This window comes from Adiantum capillus-veneris, chromosome 18, assembly GCF_014529385.1.
Source record: "Adiantum capillus-veneris isolate H3 chromosome 18, ASM1452938v2, whole genome shotgun sequence".
NCBI classification, from domain to species: domain Eukaryota; kingdom Viridiplantae; phylum Streptophyta; class Polypodiopsida; order Polypodiales; family Pteridaceae; genus Adiantum; species Adiantum capillus-veneris.
Window position 1 is genome coordinate 118,936,145 of NC_140948.1, and position 27,067 is coordinate 118,963,211.

General features: G+C 45.2%; 1 protein-coding gene across 6 annotated transcripts in view; it reads left to right on the forward strand.

Annotated features, from left to right (window-relative positions):
- The window catches only part of LOC147436289 (ubiquitin fusion degradation protein 1 B-like), an 80,209-nt gene extending 71,632 nt beyond the window's left edge, over nucleotides 1-8,577 (forward strand). For all 6 annotated transcript variants that reach the window (XM_086489219.1, XM_086489220.1, XM_086489218.1 and 3 more), the window contains 2 exons: nucleotides 7,204-7,454; nucleotides 8,003-8,577. In XM_086489219.1, coding sequence (XP_086345345.1) covers nucleotides 7,204-7,454; nucleotides 8,003-8,101 — 350 coding nt within the window. In that variant the 3' untranslated portion in view covers nucleotides 8,102-8,577. The remainder of the gene's footprint in view (nucleotides 1-7,203; nucleotides 7,455-8,002) is intronic.
- Nucleotides 8,578-27,067: the final 18,490 nt, after the last annotated feature.

The window sequence follows — 27,067 nt, forward strand, 5'->3', positions numbered from 1 at the left end:
TAGCTGCACTCGAAGGATCGGTCTCCAAAGGTGGAGCCATCAAATCAATGGTGGAACTTCGTTGTAGGGACTGCTGAACTGGTAGAGGCTGCTGGACTCTGTTGTCCATAACCTGGCCGCCCGTGAAAGGTGCCGCCATCTGCTGCACGGCAGAGGGTAACACTTGTCCGGAAGTGCACTGAGGACGACGAGTGACACAGCCATGGCGGTGTGCCCTAGCAACACCGTCGCAGCAAGGAACGCTATGCATGTGGGACGATGAAGACTGAAACCTGTGAGGGTACTGTGGACTGCAGTACTGAACTGGAGGCTGAGGCTGTGTGTATAGTCCCATAAAGTGCTGAGAAGGACCTGCAGTCTGCACTGGTGGCCCGGATCCAGTTATCCAAACCCTCCACCAGCCTGAGCCCGAGCTCGAGCACAAGCCCGAGCCCGAGCCAGAAGCATTTCCCTAAACATTTGTACTTGTGCCCGAAGGTCTTCAATGATGTCCGACTTTATCTTCAAAGCTTGCTGTAGCGCGAATATCGTAGCATCCCGATCCGAGATGGCACTTTCGGTCACCTTCAGAGATCCCGCCATAGCTGCATATATGGCAGAGTGACGCTGGTGCGTAGCAGCTAACTGTTCCGCTCCAAGCTCTATGGTGGCGATAGCATTCCTGGAGTCTTGTAATACTTTCTCCGAAAGATGTACCAGAGAAGTAGAGTCGGCCACCCCTAATGATGTCCCAAGTGGCACAGGTGGCTCGCTATGAGGAGGCACTACTGGTCGAGTATGAGCTGAAGGAGGAGCTGAGACGGGATCTGAGATGGTAGTTGTAGGTGGAGTCAGATGCGTATGGGTGAATATTGGGGAAGAAGGTAGAGGAATCTCCGAGGGAGAAGCCGCCAATTTGTCATGAAATTCGGGAGTCGACACTGGTGGCGTACAGAGAGGGGTAGTAGACAGAGACCGCCGCGGAAGATGTGTTACTTTAGTCTGTTGGCTCTCCGATATGGCAAGGAGATTAGAGACTCTGCTGTATCTTTTGCCACCTTTGCTTTTATCTTCTTTTTCTTGTGGATTATAGGATCAGCATGAATGTTTAGTGATTTCCTTTTCCCTTGCACACTTCGCGTATCATCATCTACTTCGTCTGGTGTAACAGGAATACTTACAACCCACGCCAAGAGAGGGGCTGCAAAGCATTTGAAGCTGAGTTGCACAGATCTCACCTGGGTCCGAAACCTTTTGGCCCGAGACTGTAAAGATGAAAAAAGGATGTGGTGAAATCCACAGGGTTGGGCATGGAGCAAACAGTAAAGACCGTCCCAATGAGATACTGTAGTGGGCAGTTCACATTTCCCTTTATCTTCTTTGGCATCTCTAGCTAGAAAGTAGTATCTAAAGATTGCCAAGATCTGTTTATTTCTTTCATAGTTCGGATGATTTGTATTGAGCATTTCCTCGCATGATTGAATTGTGGCCTCCTTAGAAATCTGAGAGAAGGTTCGAGTGGCAGGCTTCACAGCTGGAAAGGTTTTCATACCCATAGCATGGCCTATCCTTGTAGCGGTGAGTTTATGGCCCCTGACCTTGGGAAAGTTCTTCAGAAGATCATGAATCATCTCTATAGGAACAGTGGTTGGGAGATCTTCAGCGAGTGCTGTGAGACCCATTGTTTGTAGCTGGTCCTTGGAGAGGATTTGGCTGAGAGACGGTCGAGGTGGCTGTAGATAAACAACCAAGGAGAATGGTGTGCGACTTTTAGACGTAGCCGGCCTAGCAATTTCCTGATGGATGATTTCTTGATTGCGTTTCTTTTTACCTGTTGTTTTCAAGTTTGTTTCTTTTGATGCATCCGATTCAAAGACAGCTTCTGACTCCGACTCCGAAGTTGGAGATGCTTTATAACTTTCATCGCTGGCATCACTTGAAGTGAAGTCATCCACATCTTGGCTGTTAGTTTTCGAATCCTCCTCCTCTTCAGCAGAACTCAGCTGCGGAGGTGGTGGCTTGTTGACTGCTTTTCTGGAGGGTTTGCTGGTACCTGCCATGATAATTGCAAGTCTTCGTGAACTAACTAATGTGCACACCTCGTGCAGAGAGACTAAAGTTGTTCCAATAGATAGCAGAAGAACTTCAGACACTGAACAAATTCCAAAACTGATCCACAACTGCTTACATATCCAGACTTTCACAGAACTCTAAAAATCCGAATTGCTGAACAAAGGCGCAAATGCTCGCTATCAGGGATGTGGTCGCTATAAGCAAAGCTTACCATCTTAAAAATGTAGAGTCGAGTTTTTTTTTTACGAACCCGAGATGGGACCAGAGATGGCCGAGGCGACCTGGTTTCGAATTGGGAGGGTAGGGGAGACGAATTGGGAGTGGGGCTAATTTGGGCAAGGGCGAATTCGGCAACAGGGCAAATTTGAGCAGGGGCCGAATTCGCAAAGGCAAGGTGGAGGGACTAATATGAGCAGGGGGGCGAATTTTGCAGAGGGCGAATAGGGAGGGAGGGGCGAAATAGGACAGGGGAGAGGGGGACAGACTGAAGAAGGTAGGGCGAATTTGATAGCAGGGCGACTTGGCAGGGAGGGACGGATTGGGCAGGAGAAGGGGGCGAATTGGGAGGGGGGAGAGGGGGCGAATTTTAGAGAAAGAGGAGGGGGACGAATTGGTAGGGGAGGGGGGAACTATTTGGGAGGGCCGAATAGGAAGAGGAGGGGCGAGTTTTGGGAGGTGGTGATTGGCAGTTAAGATGAAGACAAACACTCTGAGGCTATGCCCGCCGGTGAGGATATCATATAGCACTCTGTAGAGAGGCGTACACCAAAGAGCATTAACCCTGCTTGATTGTCCAAGCATGTCCTTGAATTTTGCCCATTGTGACCACAATGGGAACAATGCCGCGCCATCTTTGATGAAGGCCAAGCAAAGCTACGAATTTACTTACCAACTGTTACAGGACAAACTCCTTATATGTGGGAGACCTTGATCCCAATTCCAATGAACCACAGCTGTATGACTTGATTACCAGTGTCGGGCAAATGCTGTCTACTAGGGTTGGCCGTGTTAACAAAGAGATCCCTTGGTTATGCCTATACGAGAGTAGAGATCGAATGGGTGATGCACTTACAGTCGGTAGTCAATTGGGATGAGATTGCAACCATAGCTCCTTGGAGTAAGTAGAGGTTAAGTTTGTCTCAAAGATGGCCGAGGATATGCTTGGAAATCACCAATGCTAAGGCACCTGATTACTTTAGAGAGTAGAGATGGTAAGGGTTAACCATAGAGACAGACAACTCTATGCTACAGAGAGAAGCGTGTAAACTTAAAGAAAATATCACAAAAGAGACTAGGAGCTTAACTGGAAATACCTTAGTGCTAACGTCAAATAACACTGATGATAGAAACAATTAGAGAAGGAGTGATTGGATTGTAAGAAGTTCAAGACAATACCCAATTACCGAGACTGAGTGGAGAAAGGATACTTTAGGCGGAAAGATGGAAACTTCTACAGACCTAGCAGAGATTGAGACAATAACAGAACGGATTAACAGAACATCCGTTCTGGTGGAAAGGTAGTTGGGAGGAGAGAGATGGGATATTAGAACCTACAGATGGCGAAATTGCTGCAGACTGCTTACTTAGAGTAATAGCACTTGATTCTGGAGCCATTTACCAGAGGCAATGGAACACCATCCAAAGTTACTAATTGGATTGCTCCTTGTGGCAAAATTTCCACCCTGAATGGCCCTTGCCAGGCTGGAACCAGTTTTTTAGCCTTTTTCAGATACTTAGCTTGATAAAGTAGCACCAGTGCTCCTTGCGTTATTTGCGGCTTTCAGAGATGGCGATCATGCCATGCTTTGCGATGAAGCTGCTCTGCTTCCAAAGCCCGGGAAGCCAAACTTCGGCTTTCCTCCAGAAGGTAAAGACGAGAGGCAGATGCCGACCCCAACTCTCCATTGGCACGCAAACTACCCACTCGCGGAGATCGTGAATTGAATTCGAAGGGTGCTATTGCTTCCAAACCGAAAGCTAATTGAAATGGGGTGTGATTGGTTGTGGCTTTGAAAGAAGTTCGGTATGCCCAAAGGGTGCCGTGGATAGCTTGAGCCCAAGTCGCAGGATGGCGATGACATGCTTTCTGCAGAAGTGCTATCAGAACCTTATTAGTGCTCTCGGCCTGCCCATTTGCTCTAGGATAATAGGAACAAGATTTTCGGTGAAAAATCTTGTAGTTGGCAAGCGAGGTTGAAATTGTTTCATTCACAAAGTGACTACCCCTATCACTGGTGATCTCTAGGGGACACCCAAACCTGCACAAAATATTTTCGGAGAGAAACTTGGCTACAGTAGTGCTAGTGCAATCCGTTGTTGCCAGTACCTCTGCCCACTTTGTTGCATAATCTGTAGCCACTAGTAGATACTTCCGATTGCCTGGTTGGGTGGAGGGAGTAATTGGACCCACAAAATCAATGCCCCATCTCTCAAAGGGCTGCCATGCTATAGAGACTTGCAGAGGACGGTTTGATTGCTTGCTTGGTTTGGGGCCACAGCGCTGAAACACATCACATACTTTTACATAGGCAATTGCATCTCGAAAAATATAGGGCCACCATAAACCACACTAATTGCCTCTCGAAAAATATAGGGCCACCATAAACCACACTGGAGAATCTTCTGAGCAGTAATATGACCAGGGTAATGGCCACCGGTGGGACCACTATGGGCATCCTCCAAAATAAACTCCACTTCATGAGGGGAGACACACCGCCTCATAACATCATCCTGTCCTGACTTGTATAGCTGGCCACCAATTAGTGTGAATGGCCTAGACTTCAATAACAGTCATCTCTTCTGCAGTGGAGAAGCGTCCTCTGGGTACATGCGAGTAGAAAGCAGATGCAAAACATTGCCGTACCATTCCGGAGTGGTATCCACCTTAAAGAGACTGCTATCTAGAAAGTCGTCTGCAATCCCTGTTGCTTCTTCACCCGTGTGAATGCGAGAGAGGTGGTCGGCAAGGACATGATGTTTGCCGGGCCTGAGTACCACTTCAAAATCAAATTCTTGAAATAAGAGTAGCCATCGCCATACTCGACCTGCAACTTGTGGCTTGTTGAGCAGTAATAACTGTGAAGTGGACCCCTAATAAATAATGCCGAAATTTTTGCAGAGCATACACAATAGCTAAAACTTCCCTTTCTGTGGTGCTATAGTTGCGTTCTGCCTTGGTGAGTAGGCGACTTGCATAGTGCACAGGGCGATCCAGGTTGTACTCCTTACTAGGCTGAGTCAGCACAGCACCCACAGCCAGTTGGCTGGCATCAGTATGCACATGAAAAGGGAGAGACCAATTGGGAGCTACTAGGATAGGCGCTTCAGTGAGGCGTTTTTTGAGGTATGCAAAAGCTTCACCCTCCGCATTTGACCATTGAAAGGGAACATTAGCACTGGTTAGGCGTGTTAGGGGTTGAGCCACCTGAGCATACATACGTATAAATCTGCGATGATAGCCTGTGTGACCTACAAAGCTCTGCACCCCTTTTGGGTTGATGGGAGGTGGTAACTTTAAGATTGCCACAATCTTCTCTGGGTCAGGTGCTAAACCTTTAGCGGACACCACATGGCCTAGAAGTGTGCCCTCAGTGACCAAAAAATGACATTTGTTAGGATTTAGCTTTAGGCGTGCCTCTCTGCACTGAAGGAAGACAGCAGAGAGCTGAGCGAGGTGTTCCTCTAGATTTTCCACTTGGGGTTGAACAGTGAGCACCTGAGAAGGTCGAAAAATCGTCCATGAAGATGCGAAGATGATCCGTAAGCAGAGGACAAAAGATGAGATATACCGCCCGATTGAAAGGTGGAGCGTTTTTCAATCCAAAAGACATTCTAGTGTAGATAAAAATACCCCAGGGAGTCACAAAGGCCGTTTTCAGCTGATCACCGGATGGATGCCCAATTGATTGTATCCTCTAAACCCATCCATGAAACTGTACAAAACATGTCCTGCTACATCTTCGAGCACACGCTCAGTGAAAGGTGTGGGGAAACCATCTGGGATAGTTACCTTATTCAGCGCGCGGTAATCTACGCACACGAATTTTATTGGACTGCTTCTTAGGCGCTATCACCATGGGTGATAACCACTCAGAGTGCTCCACAGGTACAATGATCCCTGCCTCTTGCATTTTTTCGAGCTCTGACTTGACAGCCTCTGCATACTTTGGGTTGAGCTTATAAGCTCGGCCTCTGACAGACTTAGCCCCTTCAACCAGAGGGATAGTGTGGAGACCCAATTCTAGTAGGATCCCTTCCAAATCCTTGTAGGACCAAGCAAAAACATCCTTAAAAGAGTGAATAAAAGAAACTACCTGATCAAGTAATGCGGGATGCTCCCATAACCAAGCTGCTAAGAGGACGTGCTGAGGGTTGTTAGGGTAGCCCAGGTTGACTTGTTTGACAGGATCAGGAGGTGTAACTGTGGAGGGTACTTCAGAAGTTGAGAACTGAGCTGCCTCTTGGAGCTTTGAGACTTCATGTGCTAGTGTTTGATCGATTGGAAACTCCGCATACTCTTCTTGTAACCATCCTGGTGGAAGCTCCTCAAAGGGTAAATCTTCAGACACAGACATAATCGAGTGCTTTTGAGGGGACGGGGCTTCCGACCTGGGAGATGTTAGAGGGAGGGGGGAATCATTGGCGAGGGTCGGGTTTTTGGGACCAGATGCTTGAGTTTGAAAGCTTTTTATGTAACTGCTTTTCATGGCCTAGAGCCTTTAAATATGAGCCAAGGGCTCATTCTCTGGCACGCTTCCGGGTGAAGGTGCAGAGCATGGAGTACCGACGATGTATCGAGTTGAGGCAATATAAAGAAATACCAAAAGGGGCGCCAATGTCTGGGGCGAGTACTCTCTTGGGATGGAACTCTGCCACTCCGTGTCTCGTTTGTCGTGCACTCTCTATCTTTTTCAGTTCAGTTGTTATTTGAAGTGCTTAAATTTGTTCAATTTGCTCTTTCCGTTGGCATGTGGTACCCGTCCCCATGATACATTTGTATGTAGTGCACCATGGAGTCACGACAACAGACATAATTTCCCAATTACACATGGGTTAAGAGCAAACAAAAGAAATTAGCCTCACTATGTCATACATAGATGCTTCAACCTTCACCAATGGTCTGGATAACTTATTTGAAATCCCATTTTGCAGTCTCCCAGGAACCTGAAGAACCAGAAACAGCAAAATTTAATGCATTTTCGGGTGTTGGAAGGCGATTAGATGGGAAAGCACTCAAGCATTCTGCAGCATCTGATATTACATCAGTCACTTCAAAAGGGCAACCATCAAACCTGAAGACTTCAGAGGCTCAGTCTGTTGCAACTGGAACTGGTCCGAACCGGCCACCTGGAAAATTAATTTTTGGCAGCGGGGGTAATGCTGGTTCAAGTTCTTCTCCAAAGGTATTGTGACATAACTGTGTGAGTGCTACATAACTGTATGTGTGTGTGTATGTGGGCAGACATACATACATACATATTCATATGTATATATTTGTGTGTGTGTGTGTGTGTGCCCCATAAATATATCACAGCAACTTTGAGTGTCCAGAAGGTACCACATTTAAAGGAATTTTGACGAGTACAAATGCCAATTGTTACACAATTAGGCACTTCCAATGTATATTTGGGCATTCCCTATTAAATGTTGTTATAGCCATTACCAGCATTTGATCATAATCAATTACCCTATACATCAATAGCGCTTGACAAGGCACTGTATATGCCAAATCTAGATCACAAAACAGCATCATCAGTTAGTGATGGGAAAACTTTTTTCATTTGAGAAACATAGCTAAGTGTAAGCGAGCGGTCACATGAGGGTTGTGGTTTGCGATTGTGTTTGCCAAGCTGTATAGGAAATATGAAAGATTCGGCACCCATTTGAGACTTTAGTGTGGATGTAATAGGGTTTAGTCAATACTAAGCCTAATTTTGCTCTACTCATGCAGCAAGCAGCACCTAAAGTTCCTATCAAAGAGGAGCCTCCAAAAGAAGAACAGCCTAAATTTCAGGCTTTCAGTGGCAAGAAGTACTCACTGAAGGGATGAGGAATGAGGCTGGACTCGATGTGTAAATTCACTCATGAGAGTAGAAATTTGAATTGACAGTATTGTACAGCATTGATCAAAGCTGATTATATCAAGCAATTTGTTGCCATTGAACTAAGTAGCGTGGTTTGGAGCATACCTCATTTTGGATTTGTAGCCTTAAACAGCTCGTTGATAGCTGCTCTATACAGGGCAGTTGGGCACCCACATGTCTCAGCTGGGTGAATGTAATGATTGTGCATTTGGGCAAGGATTCTGGGTAAGTGTTGGGCGTTTATGTCTGGAGCCTTCCCGCTCTGATCATGACCCGTATGACTATGCAATGAGAAGGCAACTAATGTCTGCCTAATGATTTATGTCTGGCTGATGATTTCTGGCCCTGAATTCTGTTTGAAGGACGATGTCAACTTGATGTTTAAATTAAGGTAGTCAGTCACTAATTATGAATTAGTATCTCCTGATGGCTTCCAAACAAATCAATCCAATTCATACATAGTGCATTTAAACCTACAGGGAGGAGAAAAGAGTGAAGGAGAGGTAAAGTCTTTCAAATTTCCAGTGTCGTGAGGCATTTTATTGTCTGCATGTTCACACTTATTTTTTCCAGTTTATATGTTTTGAAAGATTTTTAATGTCTTTAAAATGTAGAGAGCTTAGTCAAGAATGGCGATTAAGTGATTCTCTTTTGATGCATCCATGAAGCTCAATCAGTAAGCTAATAATCATCTATAGGACATGAGTATACGAGGTTACATGTTTGTGGGGGGGCTATGGATTGCAAAAGCTCCTCAATTTTGCAACGGAATTTGTAGAAGGTTATAGTCTATTCAAGTGTGCTTGCTTGCCATGCATTACAAAGGAGGTGAGAGGCTTTGCTCATACCTCTGAATTTGGTGACAAGCTTTTCTTATGTGGGCTCAACATATTGACCCGCTTGCTATGTTCGTGCTATGGATTGTGTTCTTTGCAACCTTGATGTGGTCTAATGAAGATGAACTCATTGCTAGTAGTGCATCTAATAGTGAAATGCTTGCAGTGCTTGATTGTCCCAATGAAAGCTGTGCTCTCTAACTGACCTTTGATGTGGATAAACAATTTGACATAACATCCAAAAATAGAACTCAAATGAAGGAAGATTTCATGATCAGCTACAATACCATTTGTGACAACTTTTTTAATGCATTAATTTACGTATAATAACATCTTCACTACCTCAGCTTCTTCATCATCAATGTATTTACGACTTGAAAATCACACTCAGTCCAATTTTCATATTACATCATCGCAATGCATTCATATACACAATGAATTTACAAACTGTTAAGATAAATGACTGACTGGCGTCACTTGTGTTCAATTGCTTGATAACGTCTATCTTCTTTGCATCCTTTAACCATCCTTGTCTTGTTGTAACTTCACATCCATAGGTTCACCTGTACCTTTAGTTGCCATTAACTGTACTTAGCATAAGGCATCTTCAAGAATGTCTTGACTTGTTTGAAGAATCTCATAACATTCTCCCCTTCCTAAATTGATGCACGTCGGGCTCTGCGAAAGTGCTTGTAGAAGTTGGATGGAAAAGAAAAGGTGGTAGCAAGGTTTATGTTGCATGTTGATTCGCATTGTTGTGCAAAATTAAAGTTTGGATAACCAAAGGGAAGCTTTTCTATAGTTGTTTTAGATCTTTGCCGATGCAGAGTGTTGAAGGTAGTCACGCCCTACAGTATTGCTCGAAAAGTTATGTCTGTTGTAGTAGTTTAATATTTATGATGACCCTCATTTTTTATTGTGGGTTATGCAGAAGAGTAAATGAAGTTAATGTATGTTGTAGTAGTTTAATATTTATGATGATCCTCATTTTTTAATGGGGGTTATGTAGAAGAGTAGATGTAAAAAAGTGAAGTTATGCTAGGGTCATAATACCTTGATGAACAAAGGAAAAAACAAAGTAGGAAAAAAGAACCTTTGGTATACACACATGCATGTAATTCCATTAATCATGGGAAGTATTGATTAAGTACATAGGGTATGTAATTTGTTGCCGAAGCAATATCTGACTATGCCAAAAGTCTCGACTTAATTCTAAAGCTTACCGGTTCACAAAACGAGACGCGCTCGCTGCTGGTTGAGGAGACAGACCTTCCCATCGTCGTCTACTTTCCTAGTTTAAGGAGGGAGTACCTACCACTTTTGTCCAGGATAGGCTCAGAGATTGGAACTGTCTTGGAGACACCTCGCACAGTAGCCTCAGTAGCTGCCAAGGCGGCCGGCATTCCCTCGGTTCGAGTTCTGGTTAGAGACACCCACACTCTCCCGAAGGTCATACTACTTCCTCGGGTGAGTGGGGGTTGGTTCCAACAAAGCGTGGAGTATTCGGGCCTCCCGAATTAGTGTCTCATTTGTCGATAGGTGGGCCATCTTGCGAAGGCCTGTCCACGGAGGAGACCCCGACCTACACCACAAGCCCACCAGCCCCAGCCTTAAGGGCTTGCCAGCAGCAGCAGACAAAGTCACAAAGTACGCAGGCAGAGCCACCCTCCGAGCCTGGGGCTCAAGCGAAGGAGGGTTGGCAGCAGGTTCGTGGTCGACGTTGGTAGGGGCCACCGCACCAGCCTGGCACTCAGAGTGGTCCTCAGGCTCCTGTCCAGCAGCAGTGGGTTCCCACGAGGAATTGTTTCGACCCTCTTCAGCAGGACGAGGTCCTTGCTCCAGCCTCCACCTTAGCCTCGACAGCCCCCCCTCCCCTGAGTTTCCCCGCTCTTCCGCCCCGCCTCCTCCTCCTCCTCCTCCTCCTCCTCCTCCCTCTATCTCTCCATCTCGCTATCACCTTTGCCGATCCCCCTCTCCCCCTTCCCCCCCTACTCCCTCACCTCCTCCCACTCTAGTCCCGCAGCCGTCCCAGGGGGCAGGTCCCTCCTCGGTTTCCACGAGATCTCTTGGGAGCGCCTTTGCCTCGAGTCGCTTGGCGAGAGAGGGACAACCTTTCTTGCGACCCCCTCTTCTGGTACAGACATCTCCTTTTGCAATAGTTCCTCGTGGTCTAACGAGCTTCAACATTCGTCGTCGTTGGGATTTCTTTGCCTACGACTTTACACGGTTTCTCGGTGACCCCTCCCCAGACCTTGAGGCAGCCTGCTTTAGAGTTCATGTGTTGTTCCTTGCAGCTAGGGGGCTAGAGGCCTTGGACTCAGCAGTTGGCTTCTCTTTTCCCCTATGCGGCAGGGACCAGGCCGAGTGGACTATAGACTCAGTGTTGGAGTGGCTGCAGACACAAGCCCTAGAGTTCTCTCATCACATGGGAGACCTAGGGGTTACAGACTTGCTTCAGACTCTTTGGCCATTGGCCAAGTTTGTTGTGACACCTCCAGACGCAGCAGGATGTAGACACATTGTGGTTCACTTTTTTGCTGACATGTAGAGCCCGCCATGCTATATACATATACATGAGGACTCCTGGACAGAGGAGATTGCTTTACGCACGGCTCGGTCTACTTGGGCTTGGGCTAGACACTCTTTGTAGTCACGCCTATGTGGAGGACTCTCAGATGCGGATTACTCCCCATCCAAGCCTACCTCCAAGATAGCACGGTTAGCTGCTGCGGCAGCATCAGTTCTCTCTCGCTCCCCATGAGGATCGTCTCATGGAACGTACAGGGATTAGGTGGGCCCCAGTTTTAGCGTCAGAGGGACCGGCTTCGTCAGGAGCTTCAGCGATGCCTTGTGGGAGGAGAGATTGACCTCCTTATGCTACAGGAGCATCATCTGTGTGAGAGCCGCATTAGACATTGTGGTCAGCTTTTGGGTGGACGATATGAGACTTTTTGGTCAGCTGCATTTGGACCTGGAGGCATCCAGGGCGGGGTATGTATGACTATTGCGGATTCTTTGCAGCAGGCCATTGTGGACAGAGGGATTATTGTGCCAGGCAGGGCTCAAGGGATCACTATGCAGGTTTAGGGTTGTCTTGTGGGCTCTTGAACATCTATGCGCCCAATGTGGAGAGTGCACGTGCAGAGTTTTGGTCTCAGACTGTTGAGTCTCTGTCACAGGCAAAGCAATGGTGCATAGGGGGTGACTTCAACATGTCGGAGGAACCCTCTGACAGGATTGGTGGTAGCTATACTACTGTGCGTGGAGTTGAGCTGGCAGCTTGGGAGAGGCTTTGTATGACTTTACGGGTTTCAGATGTGTGGCAAAACCCTAGCTTTGTGAGGCCCCAGACAGCCTGGCCTTCTCTCCTTTGGACCGCAGTGGGAGGCGTGAATCTATCTCGGATAGATCGCTTCTACACTAGTGACCACTTCTGTGACTTGGGTGGGACAGTTGGCATTCTGACAGGGACTTCTTTTTCGGACCATGCACCAGTGATCCTTACAGTGACTGATAGGCAGGGGAGGGGGAACACGATGCTACGCATCCTTGAGAGGGTCTTGCTGGACTCAATACTCAGAGAGCGAGTGGAGGCTCTTTGGACAGAGAGCTAAGACATGCAGGATTCTCTTGCTGACATAGTGGCCTCAGGACTTTCTCAGCTCAGTCGATTCTTTCTTCAGGAATCTTCGGCTCACCTGGTTACAGCGAGAGAGGAGGAGCAGCGTCTCCGACGGGGCGTTGCTTCCTTGCAGAGGATGCAGGAGCAGCATCCAGACAATCCTTGGTTGGAGGAGCAGTTACAGCACGCTCGCCAGGAGCTCGTCAGCATAGAGGAGAGGCGCCATGAGTTTGCTTTCCATCGACAGGCATCTTAGTGGACCCAAGTGGGTGACAGAGTGACAGGCGCTTTCTTTGAGGCAGTGGGACCCCAACATACGCATGCCAAGGTCAGCCAGTTGAGGAGGCCCAACCAGTCAATTGCTTTAGAGCCAGAGGACATGCGTTCAGTTGCTACTAACTTCTACCGTGATCTACTGTCTGTAGAGCCTCAGTCAGAGCGTCAGGATGCATGCAGAGAGCAGGTGTGGGCATAGATGCCTGGTCTTGTTACAGAGGAGATGGGCTGGAGGCTTGAGCTGCCTCGTCTTAGAGAACTCCCCCATGGTAGCTGTCTAGGTGAGGATGGCTTGACTCCCAGGGTTTTCTTGGAGTACTGCGACTTGCGTGGCCCAGATGTCTGCATTGCTTTTCAGTTCACCCTGCACACAGGAGAGATGCCTGACAGCATGAGTGAGGGCTTGATCTACCTCATTCCCAAGGAGGGTGGCTCCTTGGATGAGATTCGACAGTGGCACCACATCACCATCCTCAACTCAGCCTACAAAATTCTTGCCAAGGCTATGAGTTTGAGGATTCAGCCACTTCTAGAGAGCATTATACATGGGACACAGGCAGGTTTTGTCAAGGAGCGTAGTATCCTTGACAACATCTTTACTTTTTGGGAGGCTTCTGTCCTTGCGCGGCTCCCTGATGAGGATCTGGTGATTCTTCTTCTCGATTTTGAGAAGGCCTACGATAGAGTTGACTCGGACTTTTTGGAGGGCACTCTATGCAGGATGGGCTTCTCAGATGCTTGGATCAGAGGGGTGTCAGCTTTGTACAGACGGGCACATAGTCAGGTACTTTTGTCAAGAGGTAGAGGTGATCGTTTCATGCTCACACGTTCGGTCAGACAGGGCTTCCCTCTTGCCCCCTTCCTCTTTCTGTTCTATGTTGAGGTGATGAGTAGGTTTTTGGTTTCACAGTAGGTTGGTTTACGTGGCTTAGCGCTCCCTATTCGGGGAGATGAGCTATTGGATGCTGAGTTTGCAGACGACTCGGCCTTGTACTGGGATGGCCAGGAGGTCAACCTTCACAGGTGTGAGCAGGCTCTGAAGACCTTTTGTTGTGCATCACGCGCACTGATCAACTGGAGAAAGACAGTGGCTTTCTCGGTTGGTAGTGCTTCTATGCCTGATTGGAGCCAGGTGGGGGTTTCAGGTGGATTCCCCCAAGGACTGCAGTTCGGTACTTGGGCTATCAGGTTGGTTTGGACTTGTCTCCCGAGCAGCAGATTGCTCCCCTTCTCATGTCTATCAGGAGAGAGTTGTTACATTGGAGCTCCGCACGACTTTCTCTGGCAAGCAGAGTTGTAGTGGCCAACCAGGTGTTGTTGGCTACTATGTGGTACATCACTTCTTGTTGGATCTTTTCGAGTTCTTGTATCAGCCAGGTAGAGAGGTTGATCAGGAACTTCCTTTGGTCAGGGCGTGACACTTAGATAGCCCGCCGGGCCAAAGTGGCATTGCAGCACAGCACAGCAGAGCAGAGCCCTTGTTGGGAAGTTTATAGTCAGAGGACTTCTTCTAGGAGAGGAGCCCTGGAAGGAGTTCTTACTTTAGTGGCTTAGTACTAGGGTGCCTCAGGCTGGAGGCCCCTGGTGACCCTCGACTAGATGGATTTTCACAGAGATGCGTAGAGTTCGCTTGAGCAGGAGACTAGAGGACCGCTTCGCTGTGAGTCTGCTCCAATCTTGGGAGCAACTACGGAGAGGCCTAGAGCAGCGTCAGCCTACTTGCATGGAGGTGCGCCTGAGACAGTCCCTTGTTTGGAACCCCATGGTTAGCACTCAAAGAGGCCACTTGGTTGGTAGTCGGCCTCATGTTTCCCAGGGTCCCATGGCAGAGGGTCCAACATGCACTTTGGGCATGAGAGGGGTGCAAAGCATATGTCAGGACATCTCAGAGGCAGTACCAGCTGAGTGGCTCACACCTCTCGAGTCAGCAGCGCCCAGATGGATGGGGGCCTTCACGCGACTGGAGGTTCTCATCTCAGTTCGGGCTTGCTCCGAGACTATACCCTCCCTGTTTTTCAAACTACAGGGTGAGGGATGCTTACACCGAGTTGCAGTAGAGGCCCCATAGGTGGCAGAGTGCTGTTTTCAGAGGATCTGTGTGGTGGGCATCTATGGGAGGACTTGTGTCATAGATCCCGACCCAACAGCGCTTGAGACTGGCCACTCGAGACTGTGGGCTTGGGAGAGTTGTCCACTGACACGAGTACAGTGGGATCCTGGAGAGTGGATTTGGAGGGACCCTTTCTCCTTAGTAGACCATCCAGGTGTCCCTTTATTTCAGTACACTGTTCGACTGGGACGTCACATACTAGCAGCACAGAGAGGCTCGTCCTGTTGCAGCACCTCATTGGTAGGAGGAGGGTTTCACAGCCGAGTTCTTGGCAGCTTTTTGGAAGAGGTTGTGGGACTCCAGACAGCCAAGGCGAGTCACTTTGTTCCAGTGGCTGGTTGCACACCGAGTCACAGCAGTTGGGAGTTGGCTTGTACATAGTGGTCTCTCGGCCCCATGTGCAGCTTCTGACCATCTTGTGGAGAGTCGGCGTCACTGTCTTTGGGACTGTCCTTTGGCGCAGCAGGTGTGGCTTCGTGTTCTTCGGCTGATGCCAGCTCTTTCTACAACTCGGCAGTACACTCGGGGGGTAGCTACTTGGTCCACTCTCACGGGCCCGGCACTTCAATTTGAGCTAGTTTGAGCTATCCTCCACCAGTAGGTTGATAGTGATGCAGGGTGGTCGTCCTACACTCCAGCTTGCTACAGAGGTTACTCCACAGGAGTGGTGCAGTGAGAGAGAGGAGTGTTGGGAAGTCATCAGCGGCCTGACACTTCTGGTTCATCTGGCGGGCCCGCTGCTGCCGCATCTTCGAGGCTCGCCTTGTACCACCAGCAGAGACTGTTTGGGATCTTTGGCTAAAGTTGATCCATACTCTCAGAGGACAGTTCGAGAGACTCAAGGGCAGCTCCGACCGCATGCGGGAGCGCAGAGAGGCTTTCCTTCGACTCTGGCGTCCTTGGCCTTTTTTCACCATGGTTCAGGGTGTGCTCATATGGCACTACCGTCCACCTATGTAGCTTTTCCCTCCTCCCATCTCTTGATTTAGCCTCATTGTACATATGTTGTTTTTTTCATTGGGAGAGTCTCTTCATCATGATTGTTGTAGCCCTCTCTTGTAGAGGTGGTTGTAGCCCTATGGACAGTTTCATTAACTAATAGAAGGATCTTTTTTTGGGGGAAAAACAAATTTCTAAAGCTTACCCCAAACATGTCTTCTAGAAATTGTTATCTTGAATCCTTAAATAGAGGGTTGTCGAAGGACTGAAGGAGTACGAGCGGAAGTGCGACGAGAGAGAGAGAGAGAGAGAGAGAGAGAGAGAGAGAGAGAGAGAGAGAGAGAGAGAGAGAGAGAGAGAGAGAGAGAGAGAGAGAGAGAGAGAGAGAGAGAGCGAGAAGAAGAGCACGACGATATGCTGAACTTACTCTACTGTAATGTGTAGAGCATAGTGAGTTCTTATTAGGTTTTTACAAAAGAATATGTGTACATACCTGGCGGCCCGCCCACTTACCCGGGCGACCACATTGGGCTTTATACCCCAACAACCTCCCACTTAAAGTCCAATGTGGTACTTTAAGTGTGAGAGAAGCTACTATACAAGCTAATATACAAGAGATGTAGAGAAGTGATTTACTACCCTACACCTAACTGCTTGCGAAAATGCGCAAAGCTCTCTGAGGGAAGTCCTTTTGTAAGTAGATCAGCAGGATTTTCTGTTGTGTGAACTTTGACAAGTTGAAGTTGCTTATCCTCGAGCATTTCCCTGATGAAATGATACTTCACATCCACATGCTTTGTCTTTGAGTGATAAACTGGATTGCGAGCCAATTGTATGGCACTTTGACTATCACAATATAGCAGATGCATCTCTTCTTTGATTCCCAAATCTGTTACTAGTCGATTAAGCCAAATTGATTCTTTGCATGCCTCCGATGCTGCAACATATTCAGCCTCTGTAGTAGACTGAGACACAATCTTGTAATCTAGAACGCCATGATACTGCTCCACCAGCCAATGTAAAGACGTACCCTCATGTAGACCTTCGGTTGTCTAAGTCACCTGCATAATCTGAGTCTGTAAAACCCTTTACACTTAGCTCCTAACTCCCATAGCATATGCGCATACTCTTTGTAGCTTTCAGGTATCTCAATATTCCTTTCACTGCCTCCCAATGTTTCTTGCCTGGGTTTGACATGTATCGACTTACTACTCCCACTGCAAATGCAATGTCTGGGTGAGTAGCAATCATTGCATACATCAAACTACCCACTGCAGACGCATATGGAATCTTATCCATTTCAGCCTGTTCTTTCTCAGACACAGGACAATCTTGTTTACTAAGTTTCACATATGGTGGCAATGGAACACTCAATGCCTTTCCCTTCTCCATATTGAAACGTTGCAAAACCTTGTCAATATACTATGTTTGAGATAACCAAATCAACTTCTTTGATCTGTCTCTCTCAATGCGCATACCAAGTATATGACTTGCCTCACCCATGTCTTTCATGTCAAACGATTTTGCAATCTTTGACTTCAAAGCTGAAATTTCTTCCAAGTGCTTGCCAGCAATCAACATGTCATCCACATACAAAATAAGGATCAGCCAACTGCCATCCTTAGCCTTCTTTGTATATAGACAGTGATCGAACTCACTACGTTTGTAGCCTTGAGAAAGCATAAACTTGTGGAACATATGGTACCATGGCCTCGGTGATTGTTTTAAGCCATAAAGACTCTTTAACAACTTGCATACCAAATCTTCCTTGCCTTTCTCAACAAACCCTTCTAGCTGCTGCATGTAAATTTCCACATTTAAATCACCATGCAAGAACGCTATCTTGACATCCATTTGGTGCAACACCAAATCTAATATGGCAACCAATGCAAGAAAGCATCTCAATGTAGTCATCTTGACCACCGGAGAGAAGACTTCATCAAAGTCAATGCCTTGTTCTTGCTTAAAGCCCTTGGCAACAAGCCTTGCTTTGTACTTTGGCTGACTATCGTGAGCGGTGATCTTATACCTGTAAACCCATTTACAAGGTAGAGCCTTTTTGCCCTGTGGTAATTTAACTAGCTTTCATGTCTAGTTTTTATGCAGAGCTGTCATCTCTGACTGCATGGCCAATTTCCAATTCTTGGAGTCCTTCATTTGCACTGCTTCCTTGTAACATGAACGCTCATTGCAATCAGTCAGCATGACATAGTTCATAGATGGAACAAACTGATCAGGAGGTCGCGGGATACGTCCAGATCTACGCAAAATAGGTGGCTCAGGCTCAGCCACAACCTGTGGTTCCAATCTATCCTGTCCTTGCTCCTCTTGAGCCCTGACATTTTGTCTTGCACGTGCAGGTCCATCTTCTTGGAAGAAAACTCTTCTAATATCTTCAACCCTCTCTGGTTTAGAATGATATTTGGCTTCATTAAAGTGAACATCATTGCTGCGGATAACCTTTCTGGATTCGGGATCCCAAAGTCTGTACCCCATCTCACCATAATTACCATAGCCTAGAAAGATGCACTTTCTACTCTTTGGCTCAAGTTTGTTCCTAAATTCCTTTGGAACGTGAGTATATGCCTCACAACCAAAGACTCTGAGATGCTTGTATGAGGGCATTTTGCCTGACCATACCATCTCTGGCACTGAATCCTTCTGCAAAACCTTGCTAGGAGATCTTTTTATAAGATGCACAGCTGTTGATACAGCTTCAGCCCAAAACCCATTTCGCAGTTGTGCATTAGACAACATACTTCTGACCTTCTCTTTTACGGTCCTATTCATCCTCTCAGCAACACCATTTTGAGGAGGATTGTAAGGAGCAGTAAGTTCACGTTTTATACCTTTTGACTCACAAAAGTCCTGAAAGGCCTTTGAAACATACTCTCCACCATTGTCAGTGCGTAAGCATTTAAGCTTCTTGCCACTCTGATTCTCCACAAGTGTCACAAACGTTTTGAAAACACTAAACACTTCATCCTTGTGCTTGAGAAAGTAAACCCATACTTTCCTCGAGTAATCATCTATAAATGTCATAAAGTAAGAAGCTCCCCCTAGAGATAGGTTAGGCATGGGTCCACACAAATCACTATGAACAAGTGCCAACTGTGTATCTCTTCTATTGCTTCTATGCTTATGTGGCTGCTATGTTTGCTTACCATACAGACAATGTTCACAGAATTCAAAATCATTAAATGAAAAGCCAGGCAAATAACCAGAACGAGACAAGATTTCCATTCCTTTCTTGGACATATGTCCTAACCGGCTATGCCACAAAGAAAGGTTCGGCTGCTCGGTTACATTGATTACATTTTTAGAGACATTTGATACATAAATCATGTAAAGTCCTCCAGACTTTACTCCATGTGCTACTGTCATAGAACCCTTGGATATCTTCCACATGTTCTGTCCAAAAGTGGTGACGTAGCCAGCATCATCAAGTAAACGTGTGTTGATCAAGCTCTTTGTAATTGCGGGAACATGTCTCACATTTTTCAGCGTGAAAGAAGAGCCATTCTGAAACTTCAAATGAACATCTCCAACACCTAAGATCTCACACGTCTGCCCACTGCCTAGCCGAACATGATCTTTAGTGGTCACATAAGAGGTAAACCACTCCTTGTTTGGAGACACATGAAGTGATGCCTCTGAGTCTATAATCCAGTCACTCAGTGCATTTCCATCAGATGCTGTAAGAAGAGTCGAGTCCATTGTATTCTTCAAGAAGTAGATGTCTCCTGACACTAGACTGTCATCCTCTGCACCAACAGTGTTTGTCATATTTATTTCTTGAATCTTCACTGAGGACTTGTTCTTCTCACCATGGTCTTCAGTTTTCTCTTTGCCTTTTTCTGCTTTCTATTCTCTGCAGTCTCTTTTCATGTGACTATTCTTGCCACAATGGTAGCATTCTATGTCACTCTTACCTTTAGCACTGCGGGACTTGCTACGAGACTGATCCCTCTTTCCACCTTTGTACTTTTCTTTGGTCCTTCCCCTGACAACTAAGGCTGTTCCTTTGCCTTTGTCCATTGTCTTTCTGTTGGTTTCTTCAGTAAGCAGACTGCCTTCTACACCTGCTATGGTCAAACCATCTGGAGGTGTAGAATTACTCAAAGCTGTGCGAAAAGTGTCCCAACTTTCCAGCAATGCGATCAACAGAAACATAGCTCTAACAGGTTCATCAAACTTGACACCTTGAGCTGACAACCTACTGTAGATGGTGTTGAATTCATTCAGATGATTAGACATAGGCGTCCCTTCTTTCATCTTCAAGTCAACAAGCTTCTTAAGCCAGTATACCTATGAAGCTGCACTTTGCTTCTCATAAAGATCACTCAGCTTTGTCCATGCTTCATAAGCCGACATCTCGTCTGCTACATTGAAGTAAACGCTTTCTGCCGAAGTCAGTATAATGGTAGAAAGTGCCAATTCATCCATTTCGCTCCATTCATCTTCGTCCATATCTTCTGGTTTTATCCCCTTGAGCTTTATAGGTTTTATCTGCTTCTTTTGTACCAACACGTGCCAAATCTGCTTCTTCCACAATGGGAAATTGGTTCCATCCAGCTTCTTGATATTGTAAAGAGCAGTGTCCTGTGATCCAGCCATAGCTACGCTTCACAGTAGTTTACTTTCCTAGGAAAAATTCAGCAGAGTTTCCCCTGTAAACTGACCTCTGAACCAATATCAACCTGTCAAATGAACCAAGAAAGCTTTAGATTCTGCATAAATTTTGGCAGAATCTCCTTTGTAAAATGGCTCTGGTGTACTCAAAAACAGACCAAAAACAGCTCAAAAAACCACTGTCTCTCTAACACTGTAAGCTGTGGGTAAACCTGTCCTCCACCTGTATTGTCTCTCACTGTCCTGTAAGCATAGACTGCGACAATGCCTCAACGGCAGTAAAGCAAAGATGCAATTCCAACTGTCTAACTCACGGTCAATACATCCTAGCTGCCTATCTAAGGGTGCTCGAGGGATCGCTCCAAGACCTGTATCACCGAAAGGATCTCAACATTCGAGAATCCCCCAGCTCAATAAAACCTCACTCGACCCTCAACAAAGGCTGCAGTAAATCTGACAATACATAGACTTTCCACAAAGTCATACATCCACAAATTTCCCACTATATGTTGTAACCACTGCGGCGGTTGTTTGCTGCGTGACTCACAGCCAGCAAACCCTCAACAGACATACATCATCTCTGACAATACATCCCATGTGGAAGTACCTGCAATGTCAGGATGAAATCTGGAATATCAAGCAGCAAACACAAGCTACCTGATGAACTAGTGGATGTCGCTCTGATACCAGTTGAAAGAGTACGAGCGGAAGTGCGACGAGAGAGAGAGAGTGCGAGAAGAAGAGCACGACGATATGGTGAACTCGCTCTACTGTAATGTGTAGAGCATAGTGAGTTCTTATTAGGTTTTTACAAAAGAATATGTGTACATACTTGGCGGCCCGCCCACTTACCTGGGTGACCACATTGGGCTTTATACCCCAACAAGGACCACACTCCAGATTTTCTTGGTTGAGTGTCTTTGATTCTACTTGTGTGGTGGAATTATCCTTCTCTAAAGTAAAAGGTTCCCTTGCTTGGTTTATTCTCCAACTAGGTGGTTGTATAGGAGCCTTTTGTGTTTTTGTAGGCCTTGGCCTTTTTTGATGTCTATGGATTGGTTACAGGACTTTAGAAGCCATATATCTATGTCTTACCTTTATACAATCATTCCCGAACTTCACTAGTTAGCATAATGCCTAGATTCTAGTATTTTAAGCATAACTTTTGCATATGACATCAAAACTTCATGAAACTTATTGAGCATCTTGTTAGGACGTGTCTAAGGCCCCTATCAGACGCAGGCATCGGACAGGGCCGAAAAATCCATGCTTGGGCACTCTGGCTGTCACACAACGGTGGCTATCTCGTTTCGAATGTCTACAACAACAAATTAGTTGGTTCCACTTCCGCTTCTCCAAGCACGTGCAAGAATTTGTCGCCTATCTTTGCAGGTCTCACCTTTCTGCTCTTCATGTCTGCTACTAGGTGAAGATGACCAAGGGTCTGGGCCGAGTGAGTATTCGCTGCAGCAGACGCACACAATAGCCAATACCTTTTTGCCATGTCAATTGCACACACGTCCGGGCGGACGTGTGTGACACGGACCTAAGACTTTGAGAATCATATTTGAGTTAAAAATGCAAAAAAAATATTATTTTTTTAATTTTCTAAAAAGAGTCTTTTCGCGTAAAATTGAAATTTACTACTTAACTTCGGCGAGTAGTAAATGTTGTCAATGTTTATGTAAGCACCATAGAAGTGTGATAGGCTCATGACATACCTAATGAGGGTTTTTTCAAAGAATTTTGGGTCTGCTCAAAAAGGTATTGGTCTACCATTAGTAAAATTATACGCATTTTATCAAAGTAGTCCTTAGAGATAGCCATGCAAAGACAACTTCATACTATGTGTTGGACGTATTTCCCTAAGAGGGTTTTTTGTTTAGACATCTAAATAGCTATTGAATTATTTTATTACAAAAGCCTCATAAAGCCACAAAAGTGGCTATTTTTTTTACAGGACTAGTGTTAATGTATTCTTAACAAGAACCTCAAAACGAATTGTGAATCCAAGGGATATAGCTGACCTGACTAGTGTATGCAAGCTACAAGAGTGTTTTTGGAATTCTTGAAAAACGCAGTCAAGCACAATACAATCACATATTAGATAAGTGATTGCCAAAATATTGAATACTAGTCCTTGGTCGCTAGACTAACTTATGGATTTCATCTAGCATATGATATCCGATTGCAACCAAACTTATCATGAAGATAGACAAGACCATCTAGAACCACCCTAGAGGCACAAATCCATCAAAATTGTTAGATTTTTTAAAAAAAAACTTAACGATAGGCCCAAGTTTAGCATGTCAATTTTTGTAAAAAACATATCCTCCCTATAGATTTATACTGTTAAGCTCCATCCATAACAACTTTCGAAATTCAAATCGGACATTTAAATCCCAGATATGAACCGAAAAAACATGCACAAGGTCACATTCAAAACACAAAATGCGGCAAGAAATGGGCAAAAAATTACATGAACTCGCAGAGCTTTCACTTACCAATGCACTGCCATTATTGGAATTGAAATAGGGCTTCACACGAGGGAGACAAGTTTTTAGATGACACAGTGGTACACTCAAATGATTATCGCATAAAACATATGTTTGACTTTACAAAAACTAACCTTTGTACTTGGTTAATGGTCACAAATCTTGTCCTCATTCCAACATGGTTCAATAAATTGGCAAACTAAGTGCCGATAGACAAAGTAGATACAATCTTGAATTCAATAGCTCCAAACTAATCAGTAATGGCTCAAATATACACCCAATAAAAATAAGATTTACAATAGTCGACACTAGAAAAAGATAGGACCAAACTCCATCTATGATATAAAAAAACATGACACTCTCTTGTAATTGAGCATCTTCTAGAGCCTTGAGCTGTCCATCTACAATTGCTAGTCTGAAATCCCTCTGAAGTACTCCATAGGCCAAGTCTTCAATGGTAGCTCTTGCTCTACTACTTGTGATCGGACATCCGTTTTTGATAGATTTGATCTAACCATCGAAGGTGGTGGACCAATATGTTGTTCTTTCTTTGGTGTTGGTGCCAGAGAACTTAGCACTCTAGGCAGTGGTGGCACATCAAAGGGTAGACCAAAAGATCTGATAAATTTTGGGAGGCTTATAAGCCTAGATCCCCCTCAGTCTCCTCCTTGTCTCTATGATTGTTGGATCTCCATGGTTTGTGTATCAGGAGTTGTTCACCTTCCTCACTTTGTGTCAGAGGAGGAGATTGTGTTGATACATCACAATGTTCTTCCTCCTTTGAAGCTCTCTTTCTTTCCTCTTCCTCTTCTCTTTGCCTTTGTTCCTCCTCGACCTTGATCCATTTTTCCTCTTCAGCTTGTTGACTGGCTCTAGCCTCAACAACCAATTTTAATTTGTTCTTTTACTTGTTTGAGAACTTCTTCCTCCTCTTTAGGTCCAATCTTCGAGATGCCTCTTGTTTTCTGAGCGCTTCTTGTGCATTGGCCTTGGCTTCTTTCCTTTGTGCTTTTGCATCCGCATCAGCTCTCTTCTTCTTGGCAATCTCTGCTGCCCTCTTTTGTCCTTGGCCAATGCTTGGCTTCTCTCATAATGATCTTTTTCTTCATCCAAGCGGGTTTTCTGAGCAATGACCTCAACTCTGTCTAGCTTTCTCTTCTTGGGGCTTGCAAAAGCGGTGTTGGTTTTTCTGTCGAATGTGGCTTGCATATCCCCTCTTGTTCATCCTCACTTGGTGGATCGTCTTTGTCAGCGCCATGATCTGATTCTCCTTATGTAGATGAGTGTACTCTAGCCAAATAGGTTTTGGGTTCCAATTCCTTCCGACCTGCAGCTGATAGGCACTTTTTTCAAGTGTGGGTGGAAGGGTGTCCGCCAACCCCAAGGCATGGTAAACAATCCCACAAGAAGATTGAGAAATTTTCTCATGTAGGAAAACCGAGTCTTTCTCAGTGTTTTTCATACAATGCATAACATCATGAGCTTCTGCTCGAGAGGCACCGCATACCTAGTTAGGTACGATTGGGGGCAGGGGACCGCCGCCCCCCCCCCCCCCCCCCCCCCCCCCCATCGGGCCGGCGGTCCCCTACCCCCAATCGTACCTAGCTAGGTATGCGACGCCTCCCTCACAAAAGCTCATAATGTTGAGGTAAGTGACAATGTGGGAAATATTGTGAGAATTTGTCCAAAACTTCTTGTGTCCTTGTCAATGCCTCTCCACTGCAATATAGTTAACTTTGTCTCCCTTCTCGATTAGTAGCTTTGTCAAGCTATCACAAATAAATTCACTAGCTTTTGGGAGCTCATGTTGAGCTCGTGGGTGATGGTGTTAGCAATTGTATGGTTAAGGTTGGTGTACCTTGGAGCACCAAGTGATGATTGGTGTACAATCATGGTTTGAAAGCATTGAAACTGGCAATTTTACTTGGCTCAATGGAATTTTGTGATCCAATTGATGTGCAACGGGGTGAGCATAGTGGGAAGTCCATGTAGGAAGGATTGTTGACGTGACAACCACTTAGTATGTATAAATGTTTACTATTGTGATATAAAATATTGCTACAAAAAGTGATCTAAACTTGTCCCACAAGTCTCCCACACAATGTAGAACACATCCATACAATAAAAGGAAAACTTGAAGGTTGATGTTGCCCTGAGTAGAAATTTTGGTCTAAAAAAGTTTGATCTGAAAATAATTGCCCCTATGTAGCACTCATAAGTCCAGAATGACCCCAAACGGTGTCAATGATAATATTCCAATGTGTAGAAACCTCAGATGATGTGAAATCATCAATTTGGCCCAAAAGCTTAGTATCCCCGACACTAAACAATTAGTCAAAATTTGGATTTTTTGCCTGGGCTTGATTCCTTGATGTATTTAAGATCTAGTGATGCCTTCCTACAGTATTTTTGAGTTTTTGATCCTTTGTATGGAGTCTGCTATATCCAAGGACATTGAAATGCATTTGTTGATCCCCAACTTAGCATGATGATCCAAATTAATCCACAATAATTTTTATGGCGTCATAATGGGTTGGTGCAGTATTGAGTCGAGAATTTTTTACTTTTGCATTCTTTTGGCTTTGGTTTGCTCTCTTTCGTACTAATTTTGTCTTTTTGGCTCTATGGTGGTCTATTGCCCTTGTATGTCCCCAAACCTGCCTGTGACGTTTGATGGACTTTGGTCAAGTTTTTACCGCCTTGGTGCAAAATGACTCTTTGTAGGCTATCCTACCAAATCTTGTGATTCGATGGTTATTTTGAACACATATTGGTGATCCAAGCACACGTAAGTGTTCCCACAAGCATTTTGAAGCTGGTGGTAAACTCAAAAAAAAAATCTAAGAACTTAGTGACTAGCGAGGTCCCTTGTTAGCATGGCCATCATTAGACTTTGACCAAACTGTCTTTTGTCATCATAGAGTTGTCCTATACTAGGCCTTGAATCTGCAATTCAATTTTGGTATGAAACACAGTCCATAATTATTCCCTATGGCCATTTTCTACTATAATTTTGTTGTCTTGAATATGCTATTTTCTCTATCTCCCCATTGGTTTTTTTTACCAAAGCATGAATAAAAATGCTCATTAGAATACTATGATTTTACCTCTCATTACTAAGCTAAGTAAAGGTGACCGTCGGTGGTGTAAATGCGCATAGAATTTTGCAATGCACTATCTTTTCTTCCACCTTTGCATCCTATAAAGGATAAAATATGTTTCAACAAGCAACTCCATCTAAAGTAACATCTTTGTGAACTTTACCTATTTTTTGAAATATAGAATTGTTGGTAGTCCTTAGATTCATTTTGAAATGGTTTCATTCTATATTTCCTTTGAAATATAGAATTGTTGGTAGTCCTTAGATTCATTTGAAATAGTTCCATTTTGTTCGTGGTCATTTTGAAGTAGGTAGTGTAGTTCATGGCATCAACCTTATCCCCAATATTAACTAGTGTTATCTTAGTGTCTCCTATAGATGTTCCTACTACAATTTTGACATCTATCCCATCATGTAGGTCTTCATCAAGTTAATAGCTTGTAACAACTAGCAATACGGAGAAGCCATGTATTGTGTGCAATAATGAGACACTTGGAGTGGTTGAGAGATTTTAAGTACCTTGGCCTTGAGGTTCCGTCCAATCACAAGTGGCATGAATGTGCTATGCATCATTTGGAAGCTGGTCAGACAACATACTAAGTATTTGAGAACATGTGTGATACGGGGACATCAAATGTTGGATTGTCAAAAAGTACCTTTTTTACACATTGGTGACATCAATACTTCTTCAAGGAATTGAAGTATGCGGCAGGATCATCTCAAATTCTTCTTGGCAAGATCAAGATCTCTTCCAATTGATGTTCTTGGAAAAGTGAGGGTTGTGGAATACATGATAAAGTTGCATCCAAACCCCTAGCATCGACTTCCTACAATTGCATGAGAAGGAAGAAAAAAATGCTCAAAAGATGCACAAAATCAAGATCTTGAGCACGCGACGGATGCAAGACATAAACAAAGAGGT